At 40.6% G+C, this 17978-nt stretch overlaps 1 protein-coding gene across 1 annotated transcript; it reads right to left on the bottom strand.

The window, feature by feature from the left end:
- Nucleotides 1-3154: 3154 nt before the first annotated feature.
- Nucleotides 3155-16449, bottom strand: LOC137286537 (patched domain-containing protein 3-like). Its single transcript, XM_067818457.1, has 4 exons — nt 16191-16449; nt 7007-8019; nt 6361-6567; nt 3155-5606 (listed from the first exon to the last, which is right to left on the bottom strand). Exons 2-4 carry the CDS (start codon nt 7992-7994, stop codon nt 4219-4221), a joined length of 2583 nt encoding a protein of 860 aa, XP_067674558.1. The 5' UTR covers nt 7995-8019; nt 16191-16449; the 3' UTR covers nt 3155-4218.
- Nucleotides 16450-17978: the final 1529 nt, after the last annotated feature.

The raw sequence follows: 17978 nt of genomic DNA, 5'->3' as shown, positions 1-17978 counted from the left end.
TAAAGTTAGCATCCAACTATCCAGAAAGGAGGTCACGTTAGCCTTCTTTTAATCGTTCTGGTGAAATTACGCGGGAAAGACGAGAAAACAGGAAAACGCGGCATACAGTCTTTTGGGTATGACGGGTCCATAGGCGTAGATGATGCAGAAGCTGCAAAATCAAAGTTCAGGTCTATTACAATCAACGATTGGATAAAGAGTTAAATCTACCCACAGAAACCTGATATCGCACTGTGGGTTAAACATAGACCATTGATCTACGCTCACGTCATATATATTAATATAGTAAAAGAGCAACAGCTGCCATACTGGATTGTCGTGCAGACATCAACTCGTTCCAATTTCAAGCTGAAATGTACGCTAAGAATTCGGTGACATTCAAAACTATGCACACGTACCTCTCAATTATACATGTCCCCACACATCCTGCCCGATTTCCGCGACATAACACCCATTTTATTAACTTTAATACGTCCTAAAACTCGAAAATCAAACCAAAACACCTCTGAAGTGAACGTTATCCCGCATTCGCAGCCTCTCGCTTGATCGCTGAACCGAAGTATTTATAGTGTCGGTAAACAAGACGGCATGGCTTGAGAGCGAAAAGTTTTGGATGAGCTATGAACTTGACACCCGATCTGGTTTCAACAAAATAAAACAAAAAAACAAAACAAAACAAAACAAAACTAAACAAAAACACAAAAAACAACAACAACAAAAAAACGATTATTAAATTTCGCGCTAATGTAATGAATTTGTTCTGGAAAAATTACTTACGTTCAGCGGACCAATGAGATTGCTCGAAAGGCTGCGAGTGCGGGATAACGGTTTAACCTACAGTGCGATATCGGGTTCCTTTGACTCTACCTGCACTTCGTATTCATTTCTATTATTGTTTCTCGGCAGACGTGAAACACCCGAAACTCGGTCGTGTTTCTGGAAACACTCGGCTGTCTTCCAGATTCCACTGCGCTATATATACTAGAATCACATGCTCCCCGAGCGGGCACCGTATGAAATAACCGAAAGGTCAGAGACTTTTGACAGGTGTGATTGGATGAAATAGTGTAAGATATGTATGGTTTTGAAAAGCACTAACATCCAATAATTAAAACTGACCTCAATTGTAAGTATTTAGAGCTGTCTTTTGGATCACCATGACTTGTACTTAAATGTGTAAGGATATTTTCAAGTAGGTTAGATTTGGTGCGAAACTGGGGTTGACTGTCCCGCTTGTGTTTTATTGTAGTTTAAAGGCTAAACTGTACCCATGTGTACATGGAATGGCTGTTGAAAGCATGGATGAGTTTTGATACAATATAAGGTGACTATTGGAAAACATTCGGTGTTGTGTAACCTCCACTGTTCTTCTACAGACAAAGGGAGAGAACTCTTTTTGCACTGTTTCTCATCCGAGGTTCCACACTTGCCCGTGTCACATTAGCACTAAATACAGAAAGCTACGAAGGCCACCTAAACTGCGAAAAGGCTTCATGCCCAATAGCAGGCAAGTATGTTCTGAATGTCTAGGTGGGCGGGGCGCAGTTGTTGAATATAACAATTAGCAAGTGAAATTACTATTGTTTCTTTAAGTCCGATACTTACAAGAATAAATGTTCTCAAATTCATACATCTTCAAAAACAAATATACTGGTACGTGTGAAGTTAGCATTTTAGTAATATTTCATGCCTCATTTCTGTATTACAGAGTTTGAATAAAAATTTACACATAACGTACCTGTTTTGAAACGTGAAACTGAATTTAACGAAATGGGAAACCAGGTGTTTTCACAAGACAGTGGTAATGTCGACAGACGTCGGGAATTATTGGTCGTATGTGGTATTAAGGGTTGAATAATTATTGTCCGTTCCAATACAAAGTGCCTACCATAAGAGAGCTAACGTCAACTACACGTTTATGTTGGTCATAAGCACACGACCCGTGAATGTCCGTCTTCAGTAAACCGTCTTGTCGTTAGAGGCGACCAATGAGATCTGGAGGTCAGGCACGCTGACTTGGTTGACAGCCTAACCCAAAGGTGTAGGTCAATGCTCATGCTGTTGATCACAAGATTGGCATGTTCAGACTCGAGGTTTTTACAGACCACCTCAAAATAGTTGGAATATTGCTGAGATTGCGCTAAACAACAATCGACCTATGACAGGGACGCATTATTTTCATCTCTTGACTGAAGTTACATTCCATCACAAGGGATAACTGTTTCAGGGCCTTCAACCTTCAAGGATCTTTTTAATATCAGTTTACATTCAGTTATTGGGATTTTAAAAGATACTGCATTAGTTAAGAAATTTTGATTATACTAAAAATAAAAGTTGGAGGAATAGACAGACAGACAGACAGACAGACAGATAGATAGATAGATAGATAGATAGATGGTGGTCTACCTTCAGTTGTTTGTGAAATACAGCCCGTTGTCTTTGTTGTCTGTAGTGATGCATTGTTATGATAACAAGCTAGCCTTAATTTCAAATATGTAACACTCTATTAGATAGTATAACTTTTCAATAACATATTAAACTTATCTTAAGTGTCATTTGGGTTCTGTAATAGTCATGTCATTTCATTGTCTGGTCTTGTATATGTTTACTAATATTGGTCACCATCTTGGTTCTTCTAATTTTCACTTTTTTCTGAATTATATATATATATTAAAATCATGAAATCGTAATTGAATCTTATAGTCACAGCGACAGTATTTCTGCCATATAAAATAATTGCTTTTATGACACTTCAAGTCAGAAATGGCGTAAACTTTCGCCGTGATATTGCAGGAATATTGCTAAAAGCGGCGTAAAACCGAACTCATTGACTTTGGGTGAAAATCTAAATACAACAAGATGTGTTACTCGCTGGGGTAGAACCGTTGTCAGCAAACCATACTTGTCGCTAACGGGTGTGGCCACTATTGTAATGTCTACTTATATACATCAATCTTTGTTGACTGTATATCTACCTTCACGTGGGCGTGTGCATGTCATAAGAGACGACTATGAGGATCAGTTGGTCAGACGCGCTGACTTTGTTGACACGTCATCGTATCCCAACTGCGTTTATCCATTTCCATGCTGTTGATCACTAGATTGTCTGGTGCAAGCGGGATTATCGCGGCTTAAAAAAACAAACAAAACACTGTTTCTTAATGCGTGAACTGTGTATCTACATACAGCACTGTGTGCTCACTGTTTAGGTTTATAGCCTTAGTTTTCAGACAGTTTACCTATCAATACAAATGTACAAAAGCATGATACATATTTGAGCAGATTTAAACTCACACAGTATTTACAATCATATATACATATCCAACACAGCACTAGGAGTAAATGATGATGTTACAGATTACATTCAGGAAACTGAATTCAGACCGATCATTTCTGTCACAGAACATATGTCAGATCCATAATCATATACGATCCAACATCCAGGCACGCACTTGACGTCGGACAGAGTAGGCGCATATCGACTTCCCATCGAGCTTCTACCACTTTATTTCTGTTCACCTGAGGATTTTGGACGGCTTCTGGTGGTCAGGTCAAGATTATCACACGAGTGTTTCGTGGGTGACATGTCTGATACAATGGGTGGACATGGTAAAGTATGGACCTTGGTCGTGGCCATAAACCGTTGCGCTACAATAGGTGCATGAGATAATTGCATTGTCCAGCTGAACAAGATCCTGTGTATGCGCCGCAGGAACGGCTACACGATTGGACGGAGAATGAAGTCAGTGTAACCCTCTGTCTGGAACACATTCAAACAGGATAGTCTCCTGAATAGGAACAAACCAGCAAACACAGTTTAGGTCACACGATTGGACGGAGAATGAAGTCAGTGTAACCCTCTGTCTGGAACATATTCAAACAGGACAGTCTCCTGAATAGTAACAAACCTGCAAACACAGTTTAGGTCACACGATTGGACGGAGCATGAAGTCAGTGTAACCCTCTGTATGGAACATATTGAAGCAGGACAGTCTCCTGAATAGGAACAAACCAGCAAACACAGTTTAGGACCAAGCTGCTCTATCATTATTTCAGTCACATCGCTCACAATCCGTCGGTCTTTGTAAACTGACGCAAAGTGTAGAATAATAACTGTATTTCGTACCCACGAAAACAAGTTCTTGCATTGACCAGTACCCTATAAATCCTGGAAATATTAACCAGTAAAATTTCAAGACGAATCATCTTTACCTTCACTTATGTTAGCTGATGATCGACGGAAGGTGTGGCTGGTCGAGTACGTTGAGGGGACTCTCCGACTTTTGATTTGACTACTGGCCCAAGGATGACCAGGATCACCGGGAAAAGGAAGACGGCATGCAACATGCCGAACAGGATGACTGTAAACATGATCTTGAAGAACGAGTTGAAGATGTAGGACTTTGAGAACACCAATACAAGTATGCCCAGAAAGGATGACATTCCACCGTTCAGTATGGGACCAGCTGCGTGGACAATGGCAGATTCTACTTTCTCTCTCCTGTTTCTTCCTTCCCCAATCATATAGGCAGAACACACGTGCACACTGAAGTCTACCGAGAACCCGACAGACATGATGAGGTGGATCATTGTCACTGAACTGAGACTCAGTCCCCAGACATGAAGGAACCCGAAGATGCCAACGAGGATAGAGACAATGTTAATGACCACAAGGAAAACCAGGAGAGGATGAGGAAGGAAGACGCAGGTCACGACAGTCATAACGGCGAGTGCCACGCCCACAGTTTGTAATGTACTGGGTAGGATAGCAACATACTGTTCAAAGAAGATATAGGATGGGTAGAAGGTGTACACAGAGAGCGGTGAGTTGTCTGCCAAAGCCCTCATTCGAACCATCACATCAGCTTGGACATTGGAATCTTTGATATCGGTTGAGAATAGGTAACACCTTGATGCGATGATGGAACTGTTACTAGAATCGAAGGCAACATCGTTCTCATACACTGTATTTGCTGTTAGGAATGTTTTCAACCCCGACACAAAGGCCGCTGAACTGCTACCATCATAACTGGAATCGTTCCTGTAGGTATGTAACCAACAGATGAGAGAGTCTGCATTGACACTACTGTCGGACTTTGCATTCTGTATCAGCAAGTCAATAATATTGACAGTCTGCGTTTTGGTATAGTCTGTTGTTGACCCAAAAACAAAGGGGATTGGGAATGTAGCAGGGAAGTGCATATCATACGTTTCCCTGTATGTATAATAGTAAGAGGTTGAGGATACAAGATTCTTCAGAGTCAACCCTTCCTTGAAGTTCACTGTTCCCCATATCGACACACCAAGGTATACAAAATATATAAGAATAACAACAATCTTTCCCCACATATTCAGCAACATTCGTGGCAGGTACTTTCGAGGCAGGGTCTCAAAGAATCGTTCGTCCTGTCCCCTCAGTGTTGGTGGTGACCCTCCACAGCAGAACACTTTACAGGTAGACGCGCCATCTTTCCTGAGGTCCTCTCTTGATTTGGTTTTGAGGCAGGTCATGCAGTGTCTGTTACCGTCAACACGACGGCCATGGATGGCAAGGCAAGGGGAGAAGAAGAAGCACTGGTACAGGTAGCAGAAGATGACTGCCACACCTGTGAAAGAAAAGTATTAAGGCACAATCAATATATACATCATACACGTATTGGAACGAAATGTACCAACTAGTGAGGTACAATGCGATTGCATTAAGGTCGAGATTTCATTTCATTGACACTCATTTAATCGTTTCCATAAGAACATGCATGCACGTGTATGCATGGTTGCTTGTACTAGGTCGGATCTATGTTTCACAGGGATTCCAGGACGCTGCTGAACATGGATAACCCGTCAGATATGGAATACTAATCATGCAGGGTAACAAGACGTACCAACTTTAAACATTTTCAGGATTTGACCAGAAGATCGAATACCGACACTCTGTTCTCCGCGCAGTTGCGTATGTCAATATACTGAACAGCAAAAGAAAAGTTTCGAAAACAATGAAATCCAACGAAAGTTTGCTTTCGTGTTTATATCTTCTATTTAAAAAATAACTTGACAAAAGACCAGAGTTGCTGTCCAGTATACAATTATCTAAAGAGCACAACAGTGCTAAAAGCAAGAAAAATCATAATTGACCCATGTTCCCAAGTATCCTGCAAGCCTAAGGACTGGTTTCTCCGCTTCCACAAATCCTTGCATAAGACCCAAAATAATATGAGAGAGAAAAAGAATTATAGTGGTGAAAACACCACATTGATTAAACTGGGCATGAAGGCAAAGAAAAAAGCTGGCAAATTTGAACTGGTGGTAATTATCTTTGAGACAATCTTTTATGTAACTGTTTTCGGGACAAACTGTACTTGCCTGTATATACACAGAAGTTCCGAACACTGAGAAACACGGAGGATATACCAGTTAAGAAGGCCAGGAGGTCTGTGAGGGACGTGATGGTGATACCGATACCCGCTGAGGCAAATGTTATTCCCATCCTGGTGGGTACGCTCTGCTCTTTTAGAGGGTAGGTCTCCGCCCAGCTGGACATCAGCAGGAACATGTCGTCCACACCGATACCTTCAACAAAAGAATGGGATGAATTACATAACGTGAGAGAAGTGTAGTAACATGTCGCCCACGCGGGACGATTGGGAGTCTTCGTGTCGGTATGTCTGAAAGAATGCATTATTTTAACCCAAATTGCTTATTTAGCACTGCCTTTAGTCCAGTGTATCATTTAATAGTCAGAACTATAATATCTACTCATGTGCAATAACAATTCATGATGGAAGTACTTTCAATATGACTCATTTAACCTATTCGTAAGTCACCCATGAAAAAAACCCTATGGTTCCTCAATGAGATATCTGTGTTTTCTAGCGAAGTGAATATGGTGTCTCCATATTCAGGAACATTATATATCAATTTCTTCTTAAACTGATTTCAAGGATTACTTAACGTCCCGGTTTGTATCAAGTACGATATCTTTGAAATGTCTGGAAGGTCCAAAACGTACCTATGATTAAGAACGGTGTCACGCCAACGATGTTGACGAATTTGACACCACAAAGACTGACAAGTCCAAAGGAGGACAAAATTCCAAATCCAGCAGCAAGAACGCCGGCCCAAGATGCCCACGTCCTCGATGACACCACATCACCACCGACAACGACAGTGGCATACGTGATCATCAACGTAAACGTTATAGAGAAAAACACAATGTCTCCGTTTGTGTTTTTGTTCAGTTCTGAGTCCAACGAATGTGAGGCGGCATAGTTTATCCTGGTAGATGTTGTGTCTAAAGCTGCTGCTCTCTTGAGGAACTCCTCTTCCCATGCTCTTGCTTTTGCCTTGTTATCAGCTGAATCCATTCGTAAATTAAACGTAATGCTCAGGTACGTTGCAGACACCAGTTTTCCACCTGTGGAGTCAACCTGACCAAGGAATGCTGATAAGTCTATATTATTCCAGTTTGGGTAGGTGATTCCTCCAGACAGATAGGTTTGGGATACAGCATCTGTCGTGAGAAACTCTCCTGACACATAGCAGCTACCCCCCTGCCGAGCACATATATCGCTGTAAGTAAACACTACATTGCCAAAAGTTGCATTAATACTTTTGATTTCACTGATTACTTTTCGTATTTCCTCTACAGAACCATTAGTGAACACGTTGCCGCCTGTAGTGCTGCTTATCAAAAGTTGTCCGTTCATGTCTAGTGCTGTTAGTGCATATCCGCGGTAGTTGCTTCCCGTGGCATCGGGAAAGGTGGCCTGGTACTGAACTCTGTCTTGTGATGCTCGGCTGTTAATGGGCGTGTACAGTGTCTCCGTGTCAGTCTCGCTGGACAGTGTTACCATACCACAACTGAGACCAAGCGCCACAATGACAGAACCGATAATCAAGACCTCGGGATACGTTCCAATGAAAATACCAATCTTCTTGAAAATCCTCTGGAAGAATTCAGACACCGCCAGAAAGCAGCCATTCACAGAACAAGGCATGCTGGGAGTTATCTCTCAGTGGTATCTGAAACAAAGAACAACGTGATTACAGTTTGTAAAGTGAAGCATAACCTGTAAATGTTCTTGTCGATTTTTTTCTTTCCGACTGAGTTAATATGCTTCTGAAAAGGAACAGACACACGGGTCCAGTTTAGCTTACCAATGGTACATCGTGTAGAAAATCGCATAGTATATCAATGCACTCTAAGAGGCATATTAAAGGTAATCACAAGTCATTCCTCTGCCTGTTGGATGTTTGTTTGTTTGTTGTTTAACGTTGCATTCGGCAACGTAAAGCTAAACAGTGGCGATTTGTAAATACTCGAATTTGGAACAAACAATTGGAGCGACCAGCATCATGAGTTTCGATCTACGCAGCGGGGATACGAGGACAAGTGCCGTATCTATTGGATGCTGAATTGTTCCAGTCGAAACGAGTATGTCGTGGGGACACCGCCCGCTTGTCATGTCAAAACAAATATGCTGTCATGGTAAGTGATGGGCTTTGTTTCTCACAATCAGTTTTCAGGGTATAGATATCGCTTGGGACACATGTGTAGGTCGGTGATGATAGTGCCACTAATTCAGGAGGCCTCGTCGTCATGTGGAGTGTTGCGAAAAAAGGTTTCATTCGACTCCTCGATGTTTTGACTGATATCTTATTCATTGACGTATGTGGTCTTTATATATCTGAGTGCAGATTGTGTCCGAGATAAATTCAGATTGCAGTATCTACAATGAAATGTTTTGTACATTGATGTCGCTGGCAAAGATACCAAACCTGATCGTCTAAATGCATAAAGTTTGGTTTATAACATTCAAACGGAGATTCCCAATAATGCAATAATAGATGAATTCTAAAATACAAAGGGAGCTATCTATACAAAGTGGCTTTGGAGACAGGGCGAATTGAACAGTACATCCTCTGCACATGAGAAGGCGACCTATTGCTGGATGTACAAACGTCATGTCTTAACAAGAGGCGCCGAGGCGAACAGCGCACGGGTTTTCAGCTTGACGAAACAGCAGTGTACAAATACATGGCTATTCAAATGAGAACCCCATGTGATTTCCCGACTTCTCCCCAGCAACGGTCAGGCTTCGTGGCTTCATTGACAACGTGTAATCTTATCCGACAGCATGGATTGTTGGTTAAAATATCAACAGTTCTCTTCTCCGTTCCCAGGTCCAGAATCGATTATTTTACGGGAATAATAGTGAGTGTCACGTCAAACAAAAGCAACACAATGTTGTAGGTGAAGTTTTCACGCAACAGCTATTCTCGCTAAAAGAGGTGTTAATTTCACGAATGATGTAACGTGTCGTTTATAGCGCGATCTCACACAAAGTTAAACCAGCAGTTCAATATAAATAGCTAGTTTTGCAGTACAGTTGTTCACAAATTCACATGCAAAGCGGGGAAATTTCGCGATAGATTTCTTCCAGATATGGAAGCAATCCTCCAAAATTACAGCAAGCATTACTGAAGGGTGACAATAAGCAGTACATGAAAACCTGACCACCCACCTCAGTAATAAATGAAGTGTCTCTCATTCTTCCCTATATGCCCTGAACACGCAACGCGTATTTGTTAATGGGAAGACTGTTATAATATTACGGCAAGCTACATGAATCAATATCCTTGTGATCATGGAAGGAATCATTCACTATGTAATGACTTCATACATGGCAGTGTGCGAAGAAGTTTCCAAATCAATAATGATAATGCGTATTTATAAAGCGCTGAATCCACCCACAAGGTGCATGCTCAAACCGCATAAAATAATGGTATGAAACAAAAACTACATATGATAGCTTGACATAAAGTCTGTCAAAAATAGCAGGAGGAAATGTGTATGAATTATAGTTCATGAATAATAGGGTCAAAAAGAGTCCATGAATAATATCCTGAAAATAGTTGCGTCTTGAGCTTTGAATACAAAATAATAATGATGAAAGTTTGATGTCCAGAGGACGTTAGTCCCATAGTCGAGGAGCTATGTGACTGAAGGTTCTGTCCATAGCTGGTATGATTATACTTTGGTGTGTTCTGAAGATTCAGATTTTGAGTCTTTATAAGGATGAAGTCCTCTAGCATATTAGAAATATACGGTGCCATATTATTTTGACATTTCTACACCATGTACAGAATTTTCAAGTTGATTTTCTTTTCACTGGGAAGCCAAATCTTTAAGAACTGGCGTTATGTGCGATGGATGGCGTTTCCGTCGCTGTCCTAGCAGCAGTGTTCTGGACTTCCTTGGTTTTGTTCAGCTGACGTTTACTGATTCCTATCAGCAAGGTGTTTCTATAGTCAAGTCTAGAATGAACAAGCATTTGCACAAGCATTATTTTGCATTAGTCTTTCAGCGGCATCCCGTGTTATAAAACGACGTATTTGACTGATACGACGGAGATGGTAGTACGTTTAAGTAAGTATATCTCTAGTACATGTAGTTGTAGATATTCTAGTTCAATATTTATGCTGACAATCAAAGATGACGTCAATGTTTCTTACATGGTCAGCGAAAAGGATTGAAGCATTTGCAACTGAAACAGAGGTAACAGGAATGTCACACAAATCATGTCCAGTACCTATCAATAACGTTTTCTCGTCATATAGCTTCAACATATTCAGGATTTGATCAGTTGACCAATCAGTAGTACGTTGTTAGGCCTCATGAACATTCTCGAATTTGAAGCTATCAATCAGTTGAGTTTTATAAGCATAAGATTGATGGCCCATTTTATTATTTTCTATCACTCAACCAAGGCTAGTTGTATAAAGCACAAACAACACAGGACCCAGCACAGATCCGAACACGATAGTGACAGACATTTTGACTCTTTTTGATTGAAGAAGACGGTTTGTGATCTATTACTCAGGTATACCGCAATCCAGGCAAGGGCAACATCTGTAATTCCCATCTCCAGCTGATGTCTTGGGAGAAGTAGCTCAGGGTCTACCGTGTCAAACGCCGCGGAAAGATCTAAGAATGTTAATAAAGCAGTATTCCCATCATTAACTCGATTTCTGAGCTCATTCGTTACTCGCAAAAAAGCAGTCTCTGTACTATGGTTATCACGGTAGGCAGAATGAATCTCATCCGTAAGTCGATTTTGTGTTAGATGATGTTTACGAGGGGACGTCAAAAAGTAGTGAGCTCCACTACGAATATGATGTAAATGAAGCTTTTTTATGTCTTTGCTGCGTACCAGTCCCACGACTCCGAATTTGTTTGACAAATGAAAGATTTCACACCAGCCTACAGTTTCTCAGACAGTGAGGGTTTCACAATAGCAGATTTGAGAGAGTCATGAATAGCTCCTGTGGATATACTCAGATTCACCAGATTAGGAAAGGGAGAAGTACATCCATCCAAATAAACCACCAACATCGATGTGGGAATAGGATCCAAGGAACAACTTGCTCTCTTTGATGAAAGTATGATCTCAGCTTCTTCAAAAAGTAGAAAATGTATTACACATTCGTACATCAACAGTTTCTGGAGGCACTGAGCTAATCGAGAGATCTGTAGATCTTGTTGAATGATTTGATTTTGGTATGAAAATATTCGCAAACTCGTTAGCAAGCGCCCCATTACCATCATGCTCTGGAAGCTTGACACTATCATTCTGTCGATACGGCTTATTCAAGAATTTGTAAAAATAATATGTCGAATTCATTATCTTTTATAAATTCTGACATCTCAAGGGCCTTATTTTTCATTGGTTTGGAATTCCACAAACCAACTTTCGGACATGTAGAAACTGATTTAGATTAGAATCGAATATGATTAGACAGTGACTTAGCTGCACGGTCATTGTACATTCGTGACAAGATCAAAAAGGCCGAACATAAGGACATGCTGGTCTTTGGACTGGGAAGCCACCGAATGGATAAGTGAAACAAGGCAGAGGGACTTGAGGCTGCTTTGGTTCATCTATGTACTAGGCACTGTGAATGTTGATGCTGAAATGTGATCCCTGAGATGATTGAATCAACGGTTCATGAGAATGCACTGCCGCAGTGGAGACATGTACATGTAGGTGTGCTCGTCACACTGCCGATCAGCACACGACACAGAATCCACTATTCGTCTGCTCATCTGCTCGTCACCACGAGATAAATGAATTCCGTCGGTAATGAACACATCACGAGGCTTCACTGACATCATCAATGTGATAAGCCTGTTTAGCACAAGACCTTTCTCCAATAACTTGGTTGCGTTGTCTGGTCTTATTGTTATACCAATAGCACATGTGCACATACGCATTGGTGATATTTAGTAGTGAGTTACATTCCCTGACAATTTCTTCTATGCGTTGCTCACTAACATTGTTATCTCCTATAACAAAGACTATGGTGATCAGTGTAGAGTTACGTTTCAAAGGAAGTGGCAATCTGTCACGGAGTTAACCAATTGTCGCTCCCTTGTTTGTGTCCACAACACACTTGTGGCCGAGACGAGATGTTAGAATTTTTCAACATGGGCAAATCAATGTTTGGGCAGTCTCAGTTCCTCGCGGAGGGGGGCTTCATGCGATTTTTGTCAGAGTAAACAGCAACGACATACGACTTTGTTTGATCGTGGAATGTAAACTTCCTTTGGCATCTCACTTTCTTTTGAATGCAAGACTCATTACTTGGTCTATTCTGCACCTGGGTCGATTGTACAGGTTAGAGACAAGTACGTCTCGCCGATAAAGGTTGAGGCCAGGCAAGTCGATGGCAACATCGGTAAAAATGCTTGAGGACACTCATCAGAATCAATTTGAGTTTCGACTGACATACTAATTTAGGAATATTTCCCACATGGCTTTGCAATTGTTCTTGGCAGTCAGCCAATTCATTCTCAAATTAGAAATTTCGAGCATAAGATTCTTTATATTAAACTTTACTGCTCTCTCCATATCACTGAGTTTTCCATTTATGATCTCAGGAATAACCTTGACAGACTCAGCTGTACTGATGGAGAAATAGTCCTCAGATTTGTTACACCGTAATGTAGAGTTAATGCAGTTATTTAAGATGGTGAGAGTTTCTCACACTTGTAATTGACCCAGTGTTTTCCTCTACTGCATATCAAATCTAGGGACTTACATTTCGGATAACAGTTAGAACATTGCTCATCAACTTTCATGCCCACTTTCAGGTTCTGAACAATTTCATTCCCGTTAACAGTGAAAATGGGCTGCTTATCAAGCAGCGATTTCAAAATAGACAGATTTACAAAAGCCATTAGTTGAATGTCGTTTATAAGCGCTTTACTCGTTGTCTTGAAGAGGTTTATGGTGAATGCGGGTCGGGAGTGGCTGTTTACATCTATCCTGGTAATTTTGGATTCAATAAGGCAATTTTTATCTTGCTTTGGATGCGATGACAGGACGTTTCTGTTGTCGGCATCATTATAATATGAATGAATTAAGATTATAATTTCAAAACTTACAGATGAAAGTCATTTCCTTTTATTTCCTTTCGCAAATGACATTACGTCTCCCAGCACATTATTTTGTTCTGGAAAGTAAATCTTGTTTGTCGAGAGAATAACTGGATTTGACAGCTTTCAACATAGTGTGAGACGCCAACAACAATGACGATCCAGTGACGTCACAATCTGTTGCCATGACGTCAGATGACAGTTGACGGTCAGATTCCCAGCGAAACTCAGGCGAAAGTGTTTACACATTACAGTGTCCAAGGGCCCATTTTCATCGGAAAAGAGACATTTGTAACGACCATTTCACGTACCTAACAGTGTGCAGCGAAATTCCACTTTTCTTTTGGGAGCCGTGCGGGGCCCGCCGTACGTCAGTCCTCAAGGCCTACCTTTAGAATATGTAGCACCACAAACTTTAAAGACACGTCATAATACTATTTTACGTAATTGCAGGTGATTTGGTTCAAAAGCACGTTCTTGAGACAAAGCCCTATGACGCCGGCATACCAACAAGGTCGTCAAGCTCAGCGAGTGGCGTATAAGCTCCGGTCACTGATGTTTCATCTCTACCAACCAAGCCATTGCAGAAACCCAACGATGTTGCGAGTTTCCAGAAGTAGTTCACCGACGCATGCGCAATTTTCCGCAAGCACCAGTTTTAAACACTTTTCCTTTTTTTTGACTAATATGCTCATATTTCTTTGTATTAGGAGGTGCTGAAGTGTTATATTTTGTGTATTTTTAGATTTTGTATTTTTAAAGATTTAGTACGAATGCCTTACACTTGTAACATTTTGCCTTATTCTATTATTCGCAGTTTTGTTCAACTTTAATGATCTAAATCAAAGACGTATATTCACATACGTCTTTGTCTAAATATATTTTATATTTCGGTTTCAAAAGTAACTATTTGGATCAAATGAATTATAAATGTAAACTAATATACATATATATCTTTTTCATTCAGTAATTTAACTGAAATGGAGTTTATTCGTATTCATTTTTTCGAAGCGGTAAGAATGCATAACACTGGACACATCAGCCATTTTCGTGCCGGTTCGGTCAACGTATTCTATTTATTAGAATTATTTCAAGGGGTTAGGGTTTAGGGTAAGGGTAAGGGTAAGGGACCTAATCCAATATAGTAGGTAGATGCATTTGTTTTCCTTTTGTTGTGTTAATACTTTGTACACACATAAACGGGAGACCAAAAACGTCTAAAGTTCAATAAACAATGAAATGTTTTAATGTAGAAATTTTGGGCTAGTGGAAATCGACCTCGAACTTGCACTCCAGCCACTTTCACCTCTAGATCTACATATTTTCTGTACTCTAACTCACCCTCGTGTCGTCACTAGACTATAGTATAGGAATAGTACGATTGCGCCAAGTGATATCGGGGCCATTCGGCAACCGTCAGTAGACTGAAAGTACGAGACATCAAGTCTACCCGTAACCCTCGTAATTGTCGGTAACCTATTCGACTCTTTCCGTTCATGTCCGTGACGTAAAAATGACTAGCTAAATTTGCACAATGGCTTCGTAGCTTAGTCGGTTAGCTGTCGGATTAACAATGCGAAGGTCGCGGGTTCGCGTCCGACGGGTTCTCACAAACTGGTTGCCTGGCTCAGTGACACGTGAACTACGGCTGCGAACGTCCACACGAGAAATTGTGGTGCTGAATTCTAGAGGTGCTCCAAAGAATTACAAAAAAGGTAACAGGCCATCAAAAATATTCACTTTCCAGTCCCTCCAGTGACTTTGGAGATTTACTAGCCCGACTGGATTTTTAATAGCCAGAGACCAGCAGACCAATGGCTATTTCGCACACTGATCCATGGTCACTCGTGAATGGAGATCAGTTGCAGACAGACATGCTATTGTTGTTCATTCTGAATAGCAACATTCTGACGCGGATGTGTAAGAGACAATACTTTAAAGGGTACAATATATTCTCTAGAAAATATATCGTTCTTGATATAACCAGGAAAAGTCACGGACTTCCTCACAAGGCTCGAATCACCGGTTGAACAATAATACTTAATAATAAAAGTGCAAACTTTGGCAATCATAAATTGTACTTTATGTAATTGAGCGTAACGGTAGAATTTTCGAAAATATTTATTTCTTCACCGATTGCGTTGAAATTTCATTTGTACGCTAATCATATTATTTGAAAACAATGTATCACTGTAAAAATCTAGATTTTTGTTCTTGAAATTATTGACCAAACAATTATTCGAATCCCTATGGGCTTCCTCGGTGAGCCTAATGACTACAATTACAACGTTAATCAATTTAATACATAGAACAAAACACCAGTCAATCTGTGGAGTTGAAGTTATACGATGAACTAGTCATTCTATTCATTCTTACCACTCGTGTCGTCCAGTTCAACCAAATCGATCTTTGTCTCTACACACGTAACCTAGCACCAGGGTGTTTATCAAAGTGAGATTCCAAACTTCCATCATAGGTCAGCTCTTGACTACAGACTACCTGTCTATACACTATCCGCGAAAAAATAGAAGTCGAAACAAGACCGATCATTCTTCCTGCCAGACTAACTACGCTATATTTAACTGTCAACGTCACGTGCTGATAATATATACCAGGAAATGCCACGTGCTTCCACAAGGAGTGGGATAACTATAAACACTGAGTTACAGTATTTGATATATGGAGCAAAACATCAGTTAACCAGTCCTGTTTGACAAATACAGTGGACTAGTCATTCCCTTTATTAAATTCTTACCATGCGTGTCCACCAGTTCAGTCCAATCGATCTTCGGGTCGAGAATCGTAACCTTGCACCAGCATGTCTGTCAAACTGGAACTCCGTCTTAGGACCGATCTGGACGATGTACCCGTGACTATTCCCGATTGTAACACTGTTCACATCAGTCCCTGCATAGAACAGTATATCGCATGGCACGAGTAAACGTACCAGAAGATAAAGCCGCCACCATCAGGTGGCCTGCGCGGGAGATGCGTAGTACATCGACACTGGTAAACAGTTCGATCGATAATGCTTTATTATGTGTTTAAACCGGTCGCGTAGCTGGAAGCTTGTCTGTACAGTAGAGATCCAGATATTGTACATAATTCCAGCCCAAGGGTGTTTAGTTCCGTTGCTTGTTGATATATTCTATAGGACAATCAGCTTGCCAATGATCCTATTTGTCTGCATTGTTATATTACTTATTCATCAGCCTCGTCGGTCCTTCATTTGGCGATGATAACTAGCCAATGAGCATTAACAATAATTATGCACCTTCAAATCAAGGGATTTATCAACACAAATCACTACATGCAAATACCCATAACACGGCATGAAGTCTCCCAGCATAACCCCAAAGTACTATTTAGTTATATATGTATTGATATTGTAATAACCTCACATATGCCCATATCAACTAGAACACGTGTATAAGTGTAAATGAAGCATTTAAAATAATTGCCGAATTTCATTTAGTCCATTAACAGATCCATATAATACTCTGTGTCTCTCTCCACATTTTGCAAAGTCACACTATTTATTTTGAAGAACAACAGGAACTGCCACAGCTTATATGTGTTTGACATATGTGAGATGTGGTGACCATATGCATTGCATTGGTGAGATCGGCATGCAACTAAAGAATCTAGTCACTATACTGAGCAAATGTTTAGGTGACAAGTACAAAGTATAAACGTAACAAATACATTGATGAGAGCGGAAATGACCAGTTCATTGTTTCTGATTGTTAATAATGATAAACATTTATGAATGAAAAGGAGCAAATGTTCATTAGGCTTTTGAACCTTAAGCCTCATTCAAAAGGAACATTTTTTAATTTCTGGACACGACACGTGTTGTTGTTAAGTTTATTTTTACACTGACGTGAAAGCTTTTTTTCATAGAAATATGTATAATAGCTGAGGCAACTTACGGGGTTATTGCATGATCGTGAAACACAAAATATCATTATAGCTGTATACAAGGTCGATACTCTGAACTGTGTAATACTCGTGTATCAAGTACCCCTGAGGATCCCCGGGTAGAACAGGTCTTTCAGCAACCTATGCTTGCCATAAAGGGCGACTATGCTTGTCATAAGAGGCGACTAAAGGGATCGGGTGGTCAGGCTCGCTGACTTGGTTGACACATGTCATCAGGTTCACGTGCGCGTGCGTGCGTGCGTGTGTTTGTGTTTTGGATTTTTTTTGTGAATCTATGTGAATACTTCTAAAATTATTGTAAGGTCAGACATCATATGGTTAGCATGACGGTAAGATAAATGTGCTGTATGATTCTCCCTGAAGTAATGCCGTCTGATGCACACCTCTTTGTAGCAGTGTTACCCGAGCCAGCAGGCGAGGGTTACGCACTAAAACAAAGAGGCATACATAGTATTGTAATTACCCTCGAGAGAAGCATGAATGGACGTGAGGTAATTTTCAGCATGTTCACGTATGAATCAATAGCTTGCTAATGATACATCGCACATCTAGCTCTTAGACAGTACCCAGTTTTGTTGTCCACGATGGTTCACACCATACT

This window comes from Haliotis asinina, chromosome 6 (genome assembly GCF_037392515.1).
Source record: "Haliotis asinina isolate JCU_RB_2024 chromosome 6, JCU_Hal_asi_v2, whole genome shotgun sequence".
Lineage (NCBI taxonomy): Eukaryota > Metazoa > Mollusca > Gastropoda > Lepetellida > Haliotidae > Haliotis > Haliotis asinina.
This window is presented reverse-complemented; position numbering and strand designations above follow the sequence as displayed.

What these genes read in the sequence shown, in the direction of transcription:
- LOC137286537 (XM_067818457.1), bottom strand. Translation starts at nt 7,994, where the DNA reads ATGCCTTGTTCTGTGAATGGCTGCTTTCTGGCGGTGTCTGAATTCTTC. An exon ending in GACACCGTTCTTAATCATAG is followed by an intron (nt 6,568 to 7,006) that starts GTACGTTTTGGA and finishes CTTTTGTTGAAG; the next exon opens with GTATCGGTGTGGACGACATG. An exon ending in GAACTTCTGTGTATATACAG is followed by an intron (nt 5,607 to 6,360) that starts GCAAGTACAGTT and finishes TTTCTTTCACAG; the next exon opens with GTGTGGCAGTCATCTTCTGC.